This window comes from Melanotaenia boesemani, chromosome 5 (genome assembly GCF_017639745.1).
Source record: "Melanotaenia boesemani isolate fMelBoe1 chromosome 5, fMelBoe1.pri, whole genome shotgun sequence".
NCBI lineage: Eukaryota > Metazoa > Chordata > Actinopteri > Atheriniformes > Melanotaeniidae > Melanotaenia > Melanotaenia boesemani.
In genome coordinates this window covers 14,094,860-14,117,612 of record NC_055686.1, presented here as the reverse complement: position 1 = coordinate 14,117,612, position 22,753 = coordinate 14,094,860, and the positions used below count along the sequence as shown (strand labels likewise).

Below are 22,753 nucleotides of genomic sequence, written 5' to 3'. Positions count from 1 at the left end.
TGACAGACTGATCACTGATATATCTATACCACACAATACCATCTCTTTAAAAAGGTCACACAGCTATTTTTAAAGTCCTTTTCAATTAAAGCTTTGTGGAATCTCCACATTCTTACTGGAATTACATTTTCTCTTTTAATTTATTTACCATTAAGTATCTGTTTAATAGTAAAGGCAATTTGCAGCCTACTGCATATACTTCAGTTTAGGCTTTTATCAATGGCTGAATACTAGCCCAAAAATATCATCAAATCAAAAAAGTACAAGAGTACAACAAGTCTGATGGTATGCAATTAGTATCAGGTGACATTTAAATTAAAATCTAATTTTCTGAACTTATCAAGGGCAGAAAACAAAACTATCAGCAGACTAAAAACATGAATATTTTAAATCAATTTAGATATAAATGCACAGCGAAAACCACTTAAGATTTCTTTTCAGATTCAGACACAGCTGACAGATCAACTCCTTATCCATCCAGTGCCATCAACGACAGTCAGCAGCACTAACAAAGAAGGTCAAGGTGTAACCTATTTTAAAGGTTTAGTGTCAAAATCCACAAACATTACAAATCACACAAGCGTGCTATTGCAGTCACTCTAATACGAGCCTGAGTGGTCTCAAAATTGTGAATAAAAGTACCATTACTGTATCTTTCAAAACCTACAAGCCTCCTGGAGTGTGTGAATATATATAGATATGAAAAACAAAAATCCAAATTTGTTAACTCATCTCTAATTAAGGATGACCAATTTGCCCAAAGCAACAGGTCAGTTTTATGTGACCCATTCAGCTCAGCTCCAGACAGTACAGACCTCAGCCCTTTGAGCCTGCACCTTCAGCAATAATCTAAACAGGAAATCTGAACAAATTCACTCTCCATTTTAATGAAAAACAAAAAAAGGAAACAAATGCCAACCACCAGTAAAATTAGATCAAAAAACACTTGCTGCTCTATTCTGTAGTTAACTAGTAACTTTAAGGTGTATGAATGTATGAGTAGCAGGTCTATACATGACAAATCTTGTTGAAGCTTTCTTATGCTTGCGTAGTCAACAAGGTGGTTTCCAACTTAAAGTTATCACTTGGAGAACATTTTCAGTTAGCCATTCAAGACTGAACTATACAATTTAAGGCATGTTGAACAGTTATAAAGCAAAAACCCACTATGAGAGAAAAATCAAAACACAAGCTTTTACATTATTTACAGAGCTCTGCATGTATATTGATGAGCATTGCCTCTTGTGTGTCTTTGTGTGTTTGATATTAATGTATCCCTGTTATGTGTGCAGACATGGTTCCAGAAGAGAGCCAGTATAACTTTAGCTGTAACTTTTGCCGTGCATGTAGTGTGTCTGCCGCTCCTTTGGACACTAGAATTTCTGCAACATGTTTTGTGTTTTATCACGTTAAAGAGTTTCAATTTTTTTGTTGTACAATTCTATCAGTTCATCCACTTCCACAGCTGCAGGCGTTGCTGGTGGCTGAGATGGAATTCAACCATGTCGATCAAAGCTCCTTCGAAAATCTGACTGAGGTCTGAGCAGGAGGGCGCGTCCTCTGCTGGCTGGTGAGAAGACCTCTTCACAACCACCCGAGAGTTTCAGGCTGAGGGTGGATCATGACACCTGGGCAGGCACGTGCCTTTTTCCTCTTCTTCCTTGTTGGGAGAGCTTCTGATCAAATCCTGAACCAACTCTTCCTGACACAGATGGAATCAATGGGTGATCATCTGTTATCTGTCCAACCGATTAATGCCGACGCCTTGCCCAGTCCGACGTCAAGACAAGTGTCTTAGGGCTGAAGTTCAAAGGGACAGGTTTAGTTTCACTGATTCGTGGGCTGGCTGTAGATAAAAATCCTCCTCGCAGAGGGCAGCAAATAAAGCACAGCCAGACACCTATGAGAGGACACAAAGAGCAGAAGACACCGTCACCACATTCTCCAAACAACCTAAGATGAACAGACTGAAAACAAAATAACAATCTAGCAAATGAAGACAATAATATCTTACCATACACTTCTCCTCTTGCAGTTGCTCTGCAGCTCCCTAGGCAACCATCAGGCTGGGACACGATGTGGAAGCATCCTTGCCAACAGTTCTTCAAACCAGGGTCTGCCTCTTTTGTACATGTTAAACACTCTTGGCGGGCTCTTTTGTGGTCACTGCAACATCCATTTTGATAAGTAACCAGTCAAGTCTTGGAGCCACTGTGGCACGTCTGACAACTCAGTCCAATGTGGGTTTCCCTTCCATCCCCAATTATTTCAAGGTTACTGGCAAACTAAGGGAAACTCACAGAGTGTCCATCTAAAACTATATTGAAAAAGATTGGTTTTCATGAAGAACATTCATTCCAAGGTCTCATGAATTTTCCTTCATCCATTTGCAAATTTTCTTTCTATTCTGAAAGGTAATACAAAAATATGGTTATATACAGGAGGTGAGAGAAGACGGGCTTCTCGAGTCTCTTTTTTTTCTGTTTGGGAATTTCTTTTCAGTGACTGTCAAAGTCGTAGCGATCCTCCCGTTGTAATTGTGCTCCCATCCCCAAAATTGTACCTCACAGCTTGAATGAACAAAAGTGCATAGGTGAGTTGGTGAGGGCAAGGTGTGAGTGCTTCTGAGGGTTGAGGTGAAGACGAGCGCACAAACCAGGTGTACTCCTATTGCCCTCTCAGTTCCCCTCTCGGGTTACGTGTCCCGGCACTCCGCTCTCCGCAAACCAAAGCCCATCCTTGATTTTTCTGCCTCCGTTGATCATCGAGTCTAAGGACAAGATGACCCAAGAAAAATAAAAGAAAATACAAAATAGAGGCCAAGTTCAAAGAGCTTGTCCATGTGATGCCTGCCACTCGTCCTCAAATAATAACACAAAAAAAAAAAAAGAAATGAAACCCCAACACCATTCAGTGTCCATATGGCAGAAGCGCACTTGCAAACCCACCCATCTTATGTGGGAACAAAAAAAAAATAAAAAATTAAAAATAAAAAACAAAACTGCACCCACAAGTTATCCATGTGGCTTGTAAACAACCAAAGCTCCAGTATGGAATAGAAAGAGTCCTTTCTTTTAATTCTGAGTCACTACGACCAGGATTGTAGAGGCAGTGTGTTCAACTGTATCCATCCCGAGTTTTTTTTTTCCTTCCCCATTGTAATGAAAACCTCTTTGAAATTTTTTTTTTTTTGTATTTCATTTCCATTTTGAAATCTTCTGAGGAAAAAAAAAATCTGTTATCAGCACGAGTTTCTTGTCATTTTTTGGAATACATTCAATATTTTCTTAAGAAAGAAATAATACACACTTCACATGGCAATAATGACACAAAAATGAAAAACAAATTAAGGAAAAAAAAAATTCAAAACACACAACAAAAATAGCAGCCCCAAGTGCTCATTATCTTAGTCCAAATACTTTTTAAACTTTGTATATAATGTATATATTCCATATATATTTTTCATTTTTAAAAAAAGAAAACTCGTCATTATCAAATTGCAACAACGAATAAGTAACACAATATGCTAACATTTCATGCACCATTCTGTGCACTTGCACATTAAGATGCAGTATGTTTTTGTTTTTTTGTGTTTTTCTTTTTTTTTTTCCAGCGTCAGAAACTCGACACCTTTCATTCACAAGTTCAAGAGCTGACAAAAGGCAACGTGATCACACCCCAGGAAAAGACTGGACTAATCTTTCGATGGATCACTCCTAGACTGAACTACAAATTTCTTTTTAAACAATATAAACTTACATACAATGTGCTGAGCACCTCACACATCACACTCGCTCTCAAAAAGAGTTAATGTCTCAATGGCCATGCACCCTATCAAAGTTCTTAGGCACAAATGTGCATTCATACACATAAAAAAATAAGCACATGTATTCAAAATGAGTACCTGTAGTCTTAACTCATTTCTATGAACAGTAAATGAACATGTCATGTAAAACACAAGCACACAGAATCTTAGACGCACACACCAACGTCCCTCATGATTCACCATGTCTGCCGGTTTTTACAGGTGTACAGACAGCACAGAAACTGAGGGAAATGAACTAGTGGTGGCCATCATGTGATGAGAACAAAGCTAACATTTACAAATGAATGCATTTATACTGTTTTTTTTTTCTCTAACTGGTGATGAAGAGCTGGTGAGAGAAAGGATTTTTGTGCAATTGCCCTCTCTCTCTCATTCAGTCACACTCAAAACAAACAGATCAAATCCCTGTTTGGAAAGGGACAGAGACAAACACTGAAAACATGAATACAAATTACCAAAAAAAAAAGAAAAAAGAAAAAAAAAAAAAAGACAAATGGCCTCTTATGTTTCATAAATCTTAAGCGAAAAAAAAAAAAAAAAAAAAACATTGTGCAGACTGTATATTACTGACACAACCCAACACAAATCAGACACACGCACACACACCCACTCTTACACATTCACAAAAATATTCACTTCTATCACTAACCCCATTTGTTTGAATTTTTTTGTTGTTTTTTGTCATTTCTTTTTTTTAGGCAAGTGCAAATCTTCAAGTTTTTTTATAATCCATTTTTTCAATAGCTTTACTTTTTATATAAACGTAAAAAAATGCTCAACAAGAGAAATATCAACAGTGTTTGTCTTTTGAGAAAGGATTTGCTCTCTGATAAGGTTTCAACTAAAGGTCCCCCTGACTTTGAAAACCTAACAGCTTGACTATTCACCACCCCGCCCACCCCCCCCTTCCAGTTCCGATGCACACAGATCATGTGTATGTACACATACCATATGTGCATTGATTCCAAAACCACACGAGAAAAAAAAACAAAAAAAACAAAAACATCTATTCAAATCCCATCTCAATAAAGTGCATTAGTTCAGTATAAGGTGCTTAATCTTTTGAGTGCCAGAGGATACCCATCTCAACCTCACCCCATCTCACCCACCTCTCCCCTGCTCTAGTGATCAACTGATGCAACAGGGAGCCCATTTTTTCTCTCTATTCAAAGGTTATCAGGGAAAGAGAGACATCTAAATGCCTCCACCCTGCATATCCCCTTACGCTCGCTCCCTTTCCGAGCCCACCCGTCCACCCGCCCCCGGTTCCCCCAGCAGTGCACATTCGTCATCAGGTTTGTCTGATTAAAAGAAAGGCCTCAGGTAGCTATTGCTGCTGCGCTGCGTCACATCAGTAATCCTCCACCATCTCCATCTCATTCAGGCTCAGACACTCGCCCGTGTTGTGGAATGAGTACCCTGCAGGGAGGAGGAGAAGGGGGGGTGAGCAGAGAGGAGAGAAAGGATGGAGAGTAATGTGAGATCAGAGGAGGATGGGACAAGAGAGTAGGGGGGACGGCTTTGCCAGTGTTGGCAGGGAGACGTCAAATCTTAAGGGTTTAAACCTCATTTATATAATCTCAAAAATAAGCAAATGCTATCTCAATACTTCAGGACAAACCTTTGTATGTCAATTTTTCAACGGTTGAAGCTAGACAGAACTGTTACAGATAACAAGCTATGTTGTGTGACAAATAGACAAAAACATGGAGGTATGCATAAATAAATTTAAAGCATAAACAGAAAAGCCCACTCACAGAGCCTGCAGGCAACAGCTGCACTTTGTTAAGACATTTTCATTCCAGGAAAAACTACATTTCCATTTTGAGGTGTGTGGGTTTTGCATGTGACAGGTTGTGTTTTGTATAATGCAATACTAATAATGCTGATTCAAATTTACTCCAAACTAGTAATGCATAGATTGACCATTTGCAGATAAATTAAAGTCACTTACCTAAGATGCTGGGGTCAGAGTGCAGCATCATGGGCTGTTTCTTCTTCATTTTCCCCCCCTGGTTGTCATAGAGACCAGCTTTGCCCATGTGGTTGGCCTGGAACATGGACTGCAGAGTGCTTGGATTCATACCTCGCATCGAGTCCTTAGGAGAAAATAAAATTAGGTTTAAAAGAGATGACTGGAAAAATTAATCATCATGTGGAAGTGACTCTTGTGATTTCATTTTAATTTAAAAGCCAGGCGAAGCCATTGTTTAACAAACAAAGGACATTTCCTTTATTTCATAGCTTTTTTTTCTTAATTCTGCTTTTGTCACAAAGGTCCCATCAAAATTTAGATCAATGAAACTGTGTCATGTAATGATCAAGTAAAACAGATGTCTGCTTTTGGAGGAGTCAAGATATCTGGGTTTACCTGCAGAGGGAAGTTCATGTTCAATCCACCCACTTCCTTTGATAACTGGGAAACAAAGAGATAAGGATTTGGATTTATCTCTCAAATGTACAAAATATTCACAACTTCTTAAGTTAATTAAATGCATCACTTCAAGGACCAGTCAAGGTAGCAAAGTGGACATCACATTTCTGTGTTGTAGAAAATGAATTAAAGTGCAAACTAAATTCATTTTTAGTGTTATTTAGTTTATAGTTTACCCATCTTTGTTCTATAAACCCAAAGCAAAGTCTGTGCCAGTGTTTCAATCAGGAGGAGGCCGTTTTCTTTTGAGCTCAGGCCTACCTGTTGCTGCTGTCTCTGTTGGTTGGCTTTCTGTTTGGCACGTCGCTCCAGAAACTGTTTGGCGAACTCTTTGGCTTCCACTGTGTCTCCAAGGTAGGACCGGATGAAATCCAGCACTGCATAGGGAGACTCCACCTCCTTCAGGTATGCTACAATTGTAGCAACTTAAGGAAGACACAATAAGCAGACGTGAGTAAATTATATCCATGTTGCATATTAATCTGACTGACCGTATATTTAAAGTGGACCTGGTATGATCATTTCCAGTCATTTTATTCTTTTTACTGGGCACCAACAGATTCATTTTGCAACCATCATAACTCAAAAGTACTGCCCTGAGAACAGGATTTGGGAGAAATGTCTTCTACAGTCAGGAAAATTTAAAGCCTCTGTTGAGAGGAAATGTTTATGTGTAACACCTCAAAATCTAGCCGTATATGTTAAAGCCAGACGAGAACCAGAACAGCACAACGAAGACGACAGCAGTGCATCTCTGTTAGGTAAATGTGCTCATTATCGTGCAGTTGTGTCAAATTATAGATTATAGCATCTTTCGCTTCCTCCGGGTATATTTATTTTTCTGTATGCTCCTGTGTTAATAGGTGCAGATGTGGAAAGTGTGATAAAAATGTCAACTGAGGCAGAAAACATCTGCTTTCAAGATCTAGAAAGCTAATGATGCTTACACACTCTCCTGTTACCTGAGGCCAAGCTACTAATTGCTTTTCAATATGTGAAGTGCAAATTATGGTTGCTTGTGTGAGTAACTATTTCTGAAAGGTTGGGAGAATATATGGATTGCCACATGAACACATTTATTAAAACCAAGTACTGTTAGCCCCTTTAGCTTCCTTTTCACTTAGTGTACCCATGATGTTTGTGCTAAAATCTGTTCATACAACAGACTTTTGAAACGGCTCATCTACAGTTTAAGGTTAAGATTTTGCCCTTTTAATATTGGAACAGCCTCACCTTTTGCTCTGATCTCTCCACACAGCTAGCATCGTACAGCATTGTTAATAAAAGATGTTTGTGAAGTGTACTGAACAAATCTAAACATTTTCTCTACTGCTTCACAAAACTGCATCAACTAATTCACAATTGCCAGGGCTTTAGAGAAGCTTAACTCAAAACCAAACTTGGAGACCCTCTCCAAAACAAAAAGAAACACGTGGTGCTTTGAGTAGTGGTGCATCAGTTGTTCTTTACATAGCAAAATAAGACTACAGGAGAAACTCTACATAATCTTGACATGGCTAAATATGTATAAACTGAAAGCTTACCATCCAGAGAGGAGGAGGAGTTATTGGCAGAGGTGTTGAGAGCGTGCAACATCTGTTCACACCAGGTGGTGAAGCCATCTTGAGGCTTCATGCCCTGCAGGAGCTTCAGCAGCTTCTCCTCCTCCTCTGTCCTCTTACGACGCATCATGTACTGATCACTGAAGACAGAAGGATAAAATCATCTATTAATGATTGAAAGTCAGGAAAACATGCCTTATAAGTAAAAAAAATATTCATTTAAGAGATTCTTTGTTCACATTTTTAATCAAATCAACCCACTCTGTTTCAGTGATATAATCTGATGTTACATACGTGAGGGAGGGGCTGCTGCGGCTATTCTTCAAGCCCATGTTGTTGTTGCTGCTCCCACGCAGGCTGCTCTGGTTCTTCAGAGCCTCATCCCACATGCCCATGCTGCCTGAAGAGCCTCCACTCCCACCCTTACCCTCCATACCACTACCCCACATGCCAACACCCTCCACCCACTGCCCTCCCATGGAGGAGCTCCCCATAGACATACCAGGGTGCTGAAGGAGAAGAGACGAAGCAGGTTTAACATATCATCAACAACCTGTAACTCACCATTTGCATTTTCCATCAACATGGTAAAATGATCCCTGTACGACTCCACAGACACTCACTCTGTCTCTCTGCTGCTGGGCTCTCTGCTGCTGCTGCTGCTGCTTCAGGAGCCTCTCTGTCTCCTGTTGTATTTCCAGCAAAGCCAGAGCCGGGGGCTTTCCTGCCTTTGAAAGCCCAGAAGAGGAAGCTCCGCTCCAACTTGAGCCACCTGCCCCGGGCCCCTGCTGCTGAGGGGTCTGCTGCAGCAACTTCATGATCAGTTCCTGCTGCTGACGACACTGTGGGAAAAGTAACATTATGTAAAACCTGTAGTTCTCTTTCATTTTTTAGAACATTCAGAAGAGCATTTAAAATCTCTCTTAAAATGAATCATATGTCATGTGCTGCCAACATCTCTATTTATTCATTTCTACTCTGAAGTGGACAAAAATGAATACAAATCTCAATCTGTTTGTAAGAGAACAGATAAACGGAATTTCCCCATTATTCATCTCACCTGCTTGCGTCTGAAGAGTTCCTCCTCTTCCCTTCTTTTCTGCTCCTCCTGTTGCCTCCTCTTTTCCTCCCTTCGCTTACGCTGCTCCTCCTCCTCACGCTTCGCCCTGAGTTCAGCGTCTCGCCTCTCCTGCTGGAGCTAAGAGGAAGATATAGAATCAACTGACTGAGTGGAAATGTTTTACCTGGTCCTGGCTTACACATTAATCCGTGTCAATGTTTAGCTTAATCCATTCTGAGCAGGGTTAGTAGAAGTGCAACTAATCTCTAGATTTATTCAATAAGTGATAGGAAACTCCTTGAAATCATTACAAATCAAAGTTTCAGCAAATAAACATATTTAATAAAAGATAAATTGTATGACTTACAAGTGAACTCACCTTCTGAAGCTGTTCGAGAGTTGGACCCTGAGTAGAAGGATTCATTGTTATGTCCCAAAGACTGGCTTCACCGCCTACATGGAAATGATTGAGGGTACATTTAACAGCAGTGGCTACAATCCCTTTTCATTTTAATTGTATCTTGTTTATGGAAAAACAGCAGCAGTCCAACTGTACCCGACGGCTGTGAAGCTGAGGTATGCATGTCCCACATGGACCCTGTATCTGGCACTGACATCGACCTGTTCATCGAAGGCATCACACCCTGCTCACTGCACCTGGGATATACAGTAAAATGCAAAAAGTTATTTTGAGATGACTACCTCCATTCCCTCTTACGTGACAATATGATAAATAATGTGCACAAGTGTGTAATTGTAAGGGTCAATTTATTTCTGCATCCATTTGGCCCACCTGTTAATGAGCTGGAATAGCTGCTGCTGTTGGAGCTGTTGATAAAGAGCTGCGGCTGCAAGCTCCTGTTGCTTTTTCAGGCGTTCCTGGTCCAGGTTTCCCTAAATAAAAAAATAAAGGGGGGCGTCAACATATCAGTAGCAGTTTTAAATTCATGGGGAAAAAAAAAACAAATGAATCTACAATATTTTAGCTTGTAATTAGTTTTCTTTTGCATCTAACGAGATTATTTATTGATATCAACTATGTACATTATTAAGCAAGCAGGGACACATGACCCTGACTTGAATGTTTTGTATGCTGTAGCGTATGTTTAGTTCTGCTTAAAACAAACAAAAAAAGGCTATTTTATTTCCACAGCCTATCTATTAGTGTGCCCTCTAATCTGCATCTTCCCCTTCCCATCTTCTAGGTTGGCTGAGCTCTGACTCACAGTCCCGGCGGGCCCCCGGTTGGGCTGCGGGCGCTGCGTTGGTGGGAGCTGTCTCACCAGCAGGGGCGGCGGAGAGGGCCCTGGGGCAAAGGGCACGCGGCCCCACATCTTGATGACGTCCCCCAGGGGCTGAAAACCCTCGTCACAGCCCCGTTTTACCAGCAAGCTCATGGTGAAATAGCCAGCCTGGAACCACTCGCACATCTCAACTGTGGTGAACGGACCTGATTGTGGAGCAGGACAGAGAATGTTTTTTTCTGCCCCTCACTTTTCATTACAATTATTTTAAATCACATATTCATTAAATCTTTCAAAATAGTACAACACATAATGTTTATATGAACAAGTAACTAATAATGTACCCTGGATTTCTCCCTGGGGGTCCTTGTAGAACCACTTCATGGCAGCCTCATGACCTAATGGCAGAGCTGCTGCAGTGTTCCTGCTCTCCTGCTGCTGCAGAGCCTGGGTGAAACATTCCTCCTCCAAAGAGGTGTCCTGAAGGGAAGCCACCATCTTCTCTGCTTCCTGCACAAATACAAACACATTTTCATTATTTATTTAACACTAACAATCTTGCAGGAATATAAACGCGGAGCTTTGGTTGCTATGAACAACTTTCATTGAGCTGCTTCTGCAAATGAGCTAAAAAAAAAAAAAAAAACACTATTTATGGGATCACACTGATGAAGCTTGGCTGAAGTAAAAAAGGTAGTAAAAGCTTTTGATTTTAGCTGGGGAAAAAATAGCCAAGACAGATGGAAAACAGTCAACCCAACACATATAATAAAAGAGGTCAGATCTTTTTGCAACTCAACCACTCATTACAGCCCTCATCTGGCCATCAGAAACGCATTCCTGCTGTTCATACCTGTTGCAGATGTTTCATGCCATCATCATCCTCTGTATCACCTCCAGAAGGAGGCAAGAGAGGAGCAGCAGAGGAAGGAGGTGGAGGAGGTAAGCTGGAGGAGGTGGTGGCAATAGGGCTCAGCTGGGTCTTGGAGCCCCCAATGGGAGCCAAGTCTGATACAAAAACAACAAAAAACAAGAATCATGAGCAAAACAATGGCTTCTATTTTTAGTGTTTCTGTTTAATGGGCTGGTGATTAATGTGAGCGGTAGAGCCACCTACTGGCTCTGTATCCATACAGCATGAACAGCAGCTTCAGTAAACAAGATATTAAATAACTGGGGCTAAACAGATGCTATATCAAACCAAAATATTATCCTTGCCAAATTTTGGACACAGTCATATGACTACAAGAGCTAAATAGAGAGGAAAGGATCTGGGACACGAATTCTGAAGCTTCAAATCATGAGCTGCATTTCATATGTAAACTCAGGTTTGGACAATAAATACAAACTTGTTTTGAATGAGCAGCTGGATCCAAACTTATTACTAGTACTTTATAGGTATTGTTTAAGAAGTTTCTGCATGAATACATCTACGCTGACAAGAATTAAGAACAAGAAACAAACAACTCGCTGAAAGCAAAAAATACAGCTGCAGACTAGATTCATATTTGAAACGCAGCAGCTCCTAAGTCTACATTCAACACCGTAAAATACTGAATATTTGGTAGAAAATATACCATCGCCAGGTGCGCTGTTGGCCTTGACCGAGTGGCTGTTACTCAGCGGAGTGTTATCCACCACTTGGCCAACATTCCCAGGTTGGGACTCCAGAGAAGGAGGGGCACAGAGGGCTGGAGGAGATGATGAGGGTGACGCTGGCTTTGTCTTGACATCTCCTACACCAGACATGGCGTCTTTACACTCTGTAAGAACAGAAAGACGGAACAATTGTTGGTTATCAGTTTCTCTTTGTACCATCCCAATTAAAGAAAACAGTGTATAATAATGTACAAACCCTGTCTAAACAATACAAAAAAAACATGAAGAATTTCCCCTCACCCTTGTCTTTGTCTCCTTCAGCACTGTTCCTTTCTGTGTCAGGGTGGCTCTCCTCCTCATCCTCCTCCTCCTCAATGCCCTTAAAGTCCAGCTCCTCCTCTAGGATTGTCTCCTTGCCACCCTTCTATAGCAGAGGAATAAAAACAAAAAATACATTATGATTATATGCTTCAGATCTATCAACTAACACACAAATTTGTACATAAAATAATTATAAAAAGGTGGAAACATGACTAGTCACAAACATGGTCTGAACTGAGCTCAACATGAAATGTCACCTGAAGCCATTTTCAGTTTTTTTTTATTCTATAACTGCACCACATGCTGGCTGCATAAAAGGTGCTGAAAGCATTAATATTTCAGAGAGTAGGTACTCCTTTCGAGGAAGAAAAAAATTATTTCAAATACCTTCAGGGGCATGAAAGCTCCAGATGAATCAAAAGTGCCCATCTCTCCATCCTCCTCATCCGTACACCACTCAGGCAGGCCATCCCTGTCGTCCTCTAGTCCCTCACTCCCTGCACGTCGGCGGCCAGCACCGTGACCATCAGAGTCCCGGAAGTCAAAATCAAACTTCCGACGACGCCCTTCGCCTGGACCGCTGTGGTCCCGCCAGCCTGCTGAGCGAGGACCACCATCTAACAAGGACACAGGCAGCATTCAGACTTCTAAGCAAGTTTTTATCACAAAGATTAAGTTTCAATAATGTGATTAAGTCTGTGGGATACGTTGCTGTAAGCTGCAGTTGTGTTACTAACCAGCTTCGGTGTAGTGTGTAAGGTGAATTTGAGTACAAATGTCATGCAGTCAGCTAAACCTGCTTCTTGCCTCTAGATGTCACTAGAACCAACTTCACAAAGAGAACACTGTACAGCAATGAAATAAGTATTTCACTGTGAACTGCCTGCTTCATATTAAAAATTCAGTCATTATTAAAAAGCATGATGCATGTCCCGTTCTCACAGTAACTGTATAATTAAACATATTTCTGACTTCTGACCAACCTTGACCATTTTTCCTGACAGCTTCGATTTATTACTGATTACATGACATTTTTTAATACATTCAACAATAAAGTTTTAAATAATGCAGAATAAAAATGAATAAATATGTAACCTTAATTTTGAGTATTTACTGGTAACTGTGTTGCCAACATAAATAGCTCAGCTGAATTCATTTTGATACAATCATTCAAAAACTATGCATCAAAGTTAATATTAAAAATGAGATATTGTTGGTAAACAAACCTTTCTAAACTGCAGCTAATCATGGATAAATAAGATTCTGTGTAAAATGTGCTTATTGCCTGCAAAGAACATTAAAATCAACTAATAAATCTTTTTGTGTGTGTGTGTGTATAATTCCTGTTCCCAATAGAGTTTGAGGTATTAGTAATATAAATAAATGTTTGGATTTCTCGTACCATCCCTGCGGGACCCAGCAAGTCTCCAATTGCTGCCCGGCTCCCCCTCGTCCTCCTCCTGCTCCTCTCGGAGGGTGCGCCAGTTATCGCTGTCAGCCCTTGTGTACTCTTTCCTCCCAGGACCCCCGGGACCTGCAGTTTCTTCAAAGCCAGGACGCCCCACCTCCCGCCGCAGCGGCTTCTCAAATCGACGCTCACCCCTGAGAAAAGGCGGGAAATAGTTAGAAAATTACATCCTCTAAGAGATAAACAGAAAGTTTTACCCTAGAGAAATACCCCCTGCCAACACTTGGACTGGAGCAAAAAGATATCCACACAGATGTTTCACTTTTGTTAAAGTACATCATAAGATAAACCATTTCCTAAGAGCAGAAACTTTCTAAATATCTAAGCAGGTTTTGTAGGTTATTACATAGGATGACGGCTCCTGTCAGCAGTGCCAACTGTACAAAGAAGCCCTTGAAGTCGCAATCTTAAAAACATTTCTGAGAGCACTAGTGTTAGTTCAGGTAGTTTAAGCAGATTTTCCCCTTACCGGTCATCCCAACTCTGGCTGCGGTGTATCTCTCGGACACTGCGACCGAAACCCACCTCTGCATCTTCAATACTTCTTTGGTAGAATCCACCTTCACCCCGACCACGACCTGTTTATGAGCACAGAGAGGCGGGCATTGTTATTCTAAGCAAATATAGAAAAGTAGTAACAAACTTCAATACTTTGACAGAGAGTAGAAACCAAGCGGCATCATTCTTCATAGTAGTTCTCTTTGCTGAACCAGAAGCCACATGTTTACACTGGCATGTGCTGAAAGCTGTGAGTGGACAAGGTGAGTTCATAAGCCCAGAGGTTTTTAGACAGGTGTGGCTGGACAAAAGGCTGACTATTTAAACAGGCCAAAAGGAAGTGTGCTGCATCAAGATGGTGGAAGAAAGAAAGGAAATACACACTTGAGTAGCTGCCTTGAATAGCTCTACACTTGAATAATAGCTATTGTAGTTTCAGCCAAGAGTTTGGGCAGAATTTTTGTTGTTGTTGAACGCGTCAGCAGATTCATTGTAAGTGTGCTCAGACTAAATCAATGCTTTATTAGTTTTACTCTCCTCTACTGGCCTTTTTATTCCCCCCCCCTTACCTCGACCACCTCGCGTGGCCCCTCGTCCACGAACCACTCCAGCTGGGGCAGCCCCACCTACCCCTTTTCCCATGAGCCTCAGCACTGCCACACTGTTCACAGACATGGAGAAGTTCCTCTGTAGAGTGAGTGAAAAGAGCAAAAGAAAAGAATGTGAGGAATGTGAGCTCATAGGCACATCTGTCTACCAACAGAACGGCTTGTTTTGGAGCTGAGGCTGCGTTATGTGACATGCCGCATAATAACTCCTAAAGGCCATCGTTTGCAGGTATCAGTGCACTTGTAAATGTGTGTTGTGGCAGACCTGCTCCTCCTCAGTGAGAGGCACCAGTGCCAATGGCTGCATGGGCTCATCTTGCAGAATAGCAGCAAACTCCTTATCCTGCATGTCCTCTGGGACCTACAAACAACAACAACAGTAGGTGTTTAAGAGGGCCAACCTCTCTTATAATTGCAACACTAACCCACAGCATGCCGTCATTATAGAGGAGACAACAGTTTTAAACCACAATGTTTAAAAGGGGCATCATTAATCTTTTGTAGCCATTTAAACATTGCGGAATTCAGAGAGACATTAGGAAAAAAACAAAACTGATATTAAAAGTTATGAATTCTTCATTAACCTTGTTGTCTTTGATATAAAGTGCTAACATCTCCTCTCGGCCGTAGCGATACTCGGCCAGCTTGTACTTTGGCATGGCGGGGGAAGGAGGGGGAGACGTCACACTCCCCCCACTGGACAGTGCACGAAGCCTGTGTGAGGAAGAGCACACCAACCATTAAGAAAAAAACAAGGTTAAAAACCTATATCTCACAAAAATGTAGAAACAGCTCTTTAGAAATAACCTGGCTTCTAATCTTGTTTTGATAAGACGAGGAACGAAAAAGTTTGTCCACCGTCAGTAGAATTCCTTTTAAACTTAATTGGATTGGGGGGAAAAAAAAAGTCTTATCATATTCATCTTGCAGCAGAGAAGGAAGAATTCAGTAAATGTTCGCTGCCAAAAAACCATACTCCTACGCAGCGCCCCCCCAATCTACTTCGGTCCAACACAGATATAGTAGCTTTCCAATCTCAAGATTTCATTTTACAAAGCTTTTACTAGAAAACTGGCTTCCAAGGTTTAACAATGGCTCCATTCACATGCCTTTACAAAGTGTGTCATTGATTCATAGTCGCACATCAAAACCATATGCAGCTCAGAGATGTAGTGGTGGGTGTGTGGTATAAAAACGTTACGGAAAACATAATCAAAGATCAACTGGTGTCATTAAACATATCAGAGAGGATAAAACAAGTAGAGACACAATTTATATGCAAAATAAGAATAGAGCCAAAGAGCTAGTGGGTGGGGATAGTCAGAAATAAGTGGCATCCACTTCACTTGTTTTTACTTTTGTAAAACATGATGTGACAAGCTGGAATCTGGAATATTTTAACACACATTTACACATTCATTGTCCTTTTACTTAAAGAAGCTGGTTTAATAAATCTAACACCCATCTAAATTCATGGCTGATTGCTTTCAACACAACAGCTAATATACTCGCTTACACTACTGCCAAAAAAAAAACTGAAATAGTCTAAATAAATAACAGATTTATGATGCCAAAATGCTTGAATAGGCTTGTAAATGTGCTGGACAGACCGCTGTATGCAGTGAGCACACGAGCTCGCTCTGTAGTCATATTAAAAGGGTACAAGGAGAGGAAAGCAGCTGCAGATGTGTAAAGAGGGAAATATTCTGTGAGGCTGGCAGAGCACCAAGAATGCACACAGCAGTCACAGGCCCAAAGAGATGGAGTGCTACCAAACTGAGACTACACCCACAACCCCCTCCACACTTAATTGCTATACAAACATCCACTGAGGAAGAAACAGGAGAAAGACAGAAAGGATGCTGCTGGACAATGCCTACATTTTGATACCATATAAACCACGTATACAGACCCAGTCAACTCTACCATTATTGTTACTTTCAAAAAGATAGATATGATTTACTAGCAAACAGTGATGGTTGGCTGGTGTCTTCTAGAAAAACCAGTTTAGACAACATTTTCACCATAAACAAAGCTACATATCCATTTAAACAAAGCACTTTGGATGCAAATTTAAATCATTAGAGGGTGTCTTATAAAAGATAAACCAGTCGATTCACAGAATATACTGGGATTTCTAGAGTAGGGCTGCAACGATTAGTCGACATTGAATTTACCCGTCAACTATTGTTTGCCCAAAAAAAAAAAAAACCTAGAGAGTGAGACATCATCTTCTTCCCTATCTCTGCTGAGAGTTGCTCAATGCACATGTGTTAAAAAAAAAAAAGAAAAACCCCAACAGTGTTAAACATTGTCTTCTTTTCTTATCTTTGCTAAGAGTTGCACATGTGCAATAAAGTCCGCCAGGAGAAAAATATGGCAGCTGACCAGGGAATAAAACGGTGGCAGAGGACGTCAAAAGTCTGAAATAATTTCATGTTAAACTTACAAAGTAAATTAAATACATGTAAGATTTGTAAAGATTTGCATATCATGGAAGTACGTCTGCAACGCTTGAACATTTAAAGAGGAGGCAGGTCGGACTTACATAACAACCTCATGCAAGATTTCAAATAAGAAGAAATAAGATCCATTTAATAATTATGAGATACATAATCTGATTGGTCGACTAGTTGTTTTAATAGTCGATGACTTATCGTCCATCAGAATAGTACTTAGTTGCAGCCCTGTTCTAGAGGATAAGTCCCAAGATTAAATGGTCACATTCATGAAAATATTTGCCTTTTAGAGACTGGTAGATTAAGGCAAATTATTTTATTAAGGAAGAAAACTAACAACTTTTATCTTGCCAAAAAAAATAAATAAATAAATAAAAAATCTCCACTAGCACACAAACACCATCACATACATTTTGTTTTTAATCAAGAAATACTTCCAGGTATTCAACAGTATAAATAAACCAACTGAAATATATATAAACTGAAATCAGATTGATTTACCATTCTGGGCCGAAGTTAAGAGTCTCAGCAGTCATATTCCTCACGTCCACACAGAACTGAGTATCTGTAGCAAGGAGAGCGAGAGAGAGAGAGAAAAAAAAAACAGTATTAATGCACACACTTAGGAAATACGCATGACTAACAGGGATACATGTTCATTTTCTTACCCTGTCCAGATAATCGGAGCAGGCTGGACTGGGCTGGACCAGGCTAGAGTTGGCTGGCTTTAGTTAGGCTTAGGTGACTAGAAGGCTGAGCGGTGCTTAGGCTGTGGTCACAGAGCTCCCCAAACACACAGAGACAAAGAGAATAGCTGCCAGTTTCAGGTGCTTGAGGAATACCAGGTTATCAGGTCCTAACTAGTTAAGGAAGGGGTTTCAATGAGAGTTTGGAGAATGGAAGCTCCTGCTACTCACAGCCGAAAAAGGTAGATTATCTTTTTTTAAAAAAAAAAGAAAAAGAAAAAAAGAACAAAAAAAAAAAAGAACCTTGGAAATCAACAGTGGAACAAAATAAAACACTCTTGAAGCAATGTTTTCGTTCTTTTGTTTTACAGCAGTTATATCTCACATTAAAGTTAAAAATATGAACTGATTAATCAAAAACGAAAACGCTCGAACAACAACAAAAAAAAAGAACAAAAAAAAAAAAAAACAGCTGAAACAAAGCAACTGGCTGCTGGAACAGCTGCCAAAAGCAGACGCAAGTCGCACTCCTCTTCTCCTTTCTTACTCCCCCTCCGTGCCTTTTTCCTCTCGCTCCAGCTGAAATGTGGATAGATGGAGACCCTCCAGGTATCTCCTTTATATCTCGTCCTCCTCCCTTTGCACCACTGCAAAAAAAAGAAAAAATTAAGTTTAGAGATGGAATCAGAGAAAGTAAAAAAGGAAAAATACAAAACTGAAATTATATATATATATATATATATATATATATATAATTTAAAAAATGCACTTTATTTTATTTTATTTCAATAAAAAATGCACTTTATAAATTAACGTTTTACTCCTCTGCCACAAAGCATTGGCAAACACATCTCAGATGCTCTGAAAGCTCCTTGCTGGGTTTGATAAATCTACAACAGCATACTGAATGGAGAGGAAAGCAAGTATTCCTTCAATGAATAAATAAAAACACTGCCAATCGTTTTTCCATGTGGAAACGTAGAGTATTTAAGTAATGCTGTGAAACAGCTGCTTCTTAAATCATGCTGTGGCTGTGAAGAGTTCTTGAAAATGTCATGGTAACAAAAACATCTAAGCAGCTAAATTTTATTTGCTCATTCTTACACAGGCGAACAATGCATTCTTCGAGTTAATGCATTTTCATCATTCTTTCATCTTCTTTCTATTCATATAAGATGCAGTTCAGACCAATGTCTTGTTAAATGGATAGACGAGCTATTCCTTTACCGCTTTTAATCTTGATATTTAGTTTTAGTAGAACTTTTATAGGATCAACTGGAAGTTTTCTTGCAGGTGCATCAGATCAGTGTTTAAATGTTAAAAGAAAATGGTAGAAATGTGATAGTTTGCAATCAGCTGCATAGATCCTTGAGATCCTTATGAGGACAACATATATGTTGGATTAATCTTTCCAAACTTTCCCAGATGAACAAAGACATTAACACTTCTATTTTAAATACTGCAGAACAGATCTAAAATTAATGAAAATTTTGCATGACTCTTTATAATTTGTTGCAAAATGTAAAATACGTATTGTGATGAGAAAATGTACAGCTCTGAAATATTTTGTTGGGTCCAGATCAAAGTCTCCTAACATGCTTAAATTTACATTTAAAAGGATTTGTACTTATTTAAATTTAGTCTTTTCAACCTAATTGACAGATTGTTATATTTAATATATTCTTCAACTATTTACTCCCAAGTTCAGAAAGCATCAAGTCCCAAAGTACTGTAATAAAGACACTACGTCAACTTTAAATGAAGTCTGGCAGACATAATGAACAGCTTCACTAGGAAAATTAGAAAACTACAAGATGGTTGGAGTGAATTAGCTTAATATGTACACTGATAATAGCACCGTTTATATCTGAGCTTGGTACCAACCACGAACAAGTTAAAAGTGATACTTGCTCGTCATCACTAGTAAACCTATTGACACCAATCTTTCCCAAGCAAAAATGAGCATTAGCACATCTGCTTTGCTTACAAGTTTATTAGCTTTATAGTCACTACACTGTAATTTAAGGACATCTTTTAAAAAATAAATAAATAAACACAATGGCTAAATTAAGACATTTGATTAAGAAAAATCTAAGCTGGGCTGGTTTCCTTCAGCAAATAGAGCAACTGAAAAAAAGACGCTTTAAGCTCATAATAAAATACCTGATCTGCAACTGAACCATAAAACTAGATAAGACAGGCTCCAGTTATCCCAAGTATATCTTTCCTTTAGATCAGTGGTGTACATGACATTAATTCCTGTGACTTAGGACAGCTAAATTTTTCAGCAGCTGTATACATTTACAATAATAGGCTGGGAAAATAAAGTTAAGTTAAAGTAATTTAGTTAAATAGTTTGCTACCTATAATCCTCATTTCTTTAAAGTCACCATAAAATATTCAAGTTCTTTTATAAAAGTTTTTCACCAAATGTCTCATACAAATATTGAAGAGAAAACTACTTTCAAAAATACATTTATGACTCCTCCTGTGGCCAAAGGCTTTTAATAATTTTATATCTAAAAAAGAAAAAAAGGAAAAAAAAAAAAAAAAAAAAACTTGAACATTTTAAATTTCAGCAGAGCTGATGTGGACTGATAGGCAGTACCGGCCCAGGTTAGCAAAACTGGCCAATCAGACCATACTGAGATTATAAGTAGTGGCTGGTTTCTTTAGTCTGTTTTTAGAGAAAACATGGAATATTGTGGAGCTGTATTAAAGTGACGTGGCATCTAAATAAGGACGGCCAACGGAGCCTTGATGCGCTCCTCTTACAGAGCTGACCTCCACCTCTGAAACGCACGGTTATGAGGAAGTACTTCCTTATGATTGGTCAGTTTGTGATTACGTGTTTCCAGATTTCTGGATCTTCTCTATGAATTTGTGCAGTAACCGGAAGAAAAAAAAATGCAACACGATGCCATAACCCTACACTGAAGTTTGAGAACACATTTGTCCAGCATCAGCTATGCCAGTCCTACAATTTGCAGACGACATGCTAATATAAATCAGTGTTGTTTTCACAGACAAGCAATTAATTCACTCATATATGAATCATGGCGGCAGTGTTGACAATGGGGTTTGGTGGAAGCGATGAATCGATATATAGACATATTTTAACTACAATCCATCATAATTTCACTGGCAGACTAGCTCAAGTTGAGTATATGTGTTCCTCATCCATTGCTCATATTTTGGGCATGTGTATGTTCAGGGTGTAGTATTGCACTTCAGAAAATTCTCAGAAATAAAGCCAGTTACCAAAGTACGGATGTTGTTGCACTTTGCTATTTTGGAGTAGTTGATTCCACAGGTAGCACTTTATCTGTGCAATGCATAACCCTAAGTAGATCAGAAAGTATTTGCTGTTGGTTGGGAAAGCTTCTAAGTCTAAAACCATACCTTTGAATTTTGTAATTATTGATGAAAATAACCAAACAACAAGCTCACAATGTGTTGCTATATATTTATAAATCTGCTATTTTCTTGTGTGACATGTTTCTATGATGAAGTAGGGCATCAATTCATGAAAAAAGATGAAATATAGAAATAAAATGTTTCTACCCAACAACAATTATGTATAGCGCGGCAGCATTGCATCTCTGTTGATGGGAAAGTCTCGGCTAAAGCTATCAATCTGGTAACGGATCTGGTTATTATGCAAAAGCATTAAGGTTAACTTGTTTTATGAATTGCAATACTTGTTATAACCTGCCAACCTTGATTCCACTTTTTAATACGTATTGCTGACCTAAATTAATTTGTTAAAAGACTAATACTTTTTTTTTTATTTGACTAAAACTAGACTAAAAACCTTTTGAGTTTTCATCAACTAAAACTGGACTAAAACTATCAAACTTAGAAATGACTAAAATGTAACTAAAACTAATACGCATGTTCAGCCTGAAGACTAAAACTAAGACTAAAACTGAGATGCCTGCCAAAAACAACACTGGTATAAATCCAGCTAAAGTTAACCATTTGATGTAAAACTGTAAATAGGGCTGAACAACATAATAAATCTTAGCCTCATTACAATGTTTCCCCTAGGTTTGTGTCGCATTGTTAATAAAATTAACTTGACCTTCTTATATATTCTAATAGAAAGGAAAACACAACATTACAGTATCAGCATGTGCAACATTAAGATTGCATTATGGAAATGCAGCATTTCCCCTACAGACTCTCAGTCGTGGCGGGCCACCAAGGCAATATTGTTAGCGCCTCACCTTTAAAATGCAGAGAATTAAATAGTTTCACATGGACAGCATGAAAATTTCTTAATTGAACCTGCATTGCCTCCAGATGTGCAGCAACAGTAGGCTACTCTGCTGTCAGAGACCTGATCTGCATGTGAACACAGCATGCAGAGTGTGGAGACAGGGAGAGGGGTGGAGCTTAATTAAACTTAATAAGTTAAGCCCACAGGGAAAGTAAACTTCGAGAGCCTCTGACAAGCTTATTACGTATGGAGTCTGGAGAGTGGAAAGCTAGCTGCTGATAAGTTACTTTAGATTTCACAAGTTGAATAGAAATTCCAATAAAGATATTAATGATTAACAGCAAGCTTGATGGTATGTGACATTAAGTAATTGGTCCTAACATGACCGTAGGCAAAATATAGTTGACACTGGTTAGCCTAAACAATGTACGCTATCGTATGCAGCTAAAAACTGTTGTATGGGAAAACAGTGAAATGACTGGTTATACAACATTTTCATTGTAGATATTTGGACTTAAAAGCAGGACAAAAGCTGGTGTATTTAGTGAAGACTGCATTCAGCTATAGTAAGTTAAGCTCTAGTGCATGTTCTAATGTTAACCAGCACGCACAAAACAAAAGTGGAATGCAACAGAGCTTAACACCATTTTAAAAAAAAAGGTTATTTATACATTACAAATTAAGTCATTGTTGCAATATGCACCAAGAATACAGCTTATCAAATTTCCCCTGCATGCAGCTCTAGTTGCAAACGAACAAGATAATC

General features: G+C 39.3%; 1 protein-coding gene across 3 annotated transcripts; it reads right to left on the bottom strand.

Moving 5' to 3' along the window:
- Positions 1 to 867: 867 nt before the first annotated feature.
- On the bottom strand, positions 868 to 18,093 carry gigyf1a (GRB10 interacting GYF protein 1a). Of its 3 annotated transcripts, none has more exons than XM_041985537.1 (25): positions 17,748 to 18,093; positions 17,581 to 17,644; positions 15,205 to 15,334; positions 14,886 to 14,981; positions 14,582 to 14,699; positions 13,984 to 14,092; positions 13,449 to 13,648; positions 12,434 to 12,663; positions 12,026 to 12,149; positions 11,704 to 11,889; positions 10,980 to 11,134; positions 10,471 to 10,636; positions 10,109 to 10,332; positions 9,676 to 9,776; positions 9,439 to 9,539; positions 9,250 to 9,335; positions 8,883 to 9,020; positions 8,446 to 8,664; positions 8,117 to 8,331; positions 7,805 to 7,962; positions 6,522 to 6,685; positions 6,198 to 6,242; positions 5,781 to 5,925; positions 2,015 to 5,245; positions 868 to 1,900 (listed from the first exon to the last, which is right to left on the bottom strand). In XM_041985537.1, the coding sequence occupies exons 2-24, from the start codon at positions 17,613 to 17,615 to the stop codon at positions 5,178 to 5,180; spliced, it is 3,213 nt and encodes a 1,070-aa protein (XP_041841471.1). In that variant the 5' UTR covers positions 17,616 to 17,644; positions 17,748 to 18,093; the 3' UTR covers positions 868 to 1,900; positions 2,015 to 5,177. The 3 variants fall into 3 exon arrangements, with proteins under 3 accessions (XP_041841471.1, XP_041841473.1, XP_041841472.1); XM_041985539.1 differs by having other exon boundaries at positions 10,166 to 10,332; XM_041985538.1 differs by having other exon boundaries at positions 9,262 to 9,335; positions 17,748 to 18,092.
- Between the last annotated feature and the right edge of the window lie 4,660 nt (positions 18,094 to 22,753).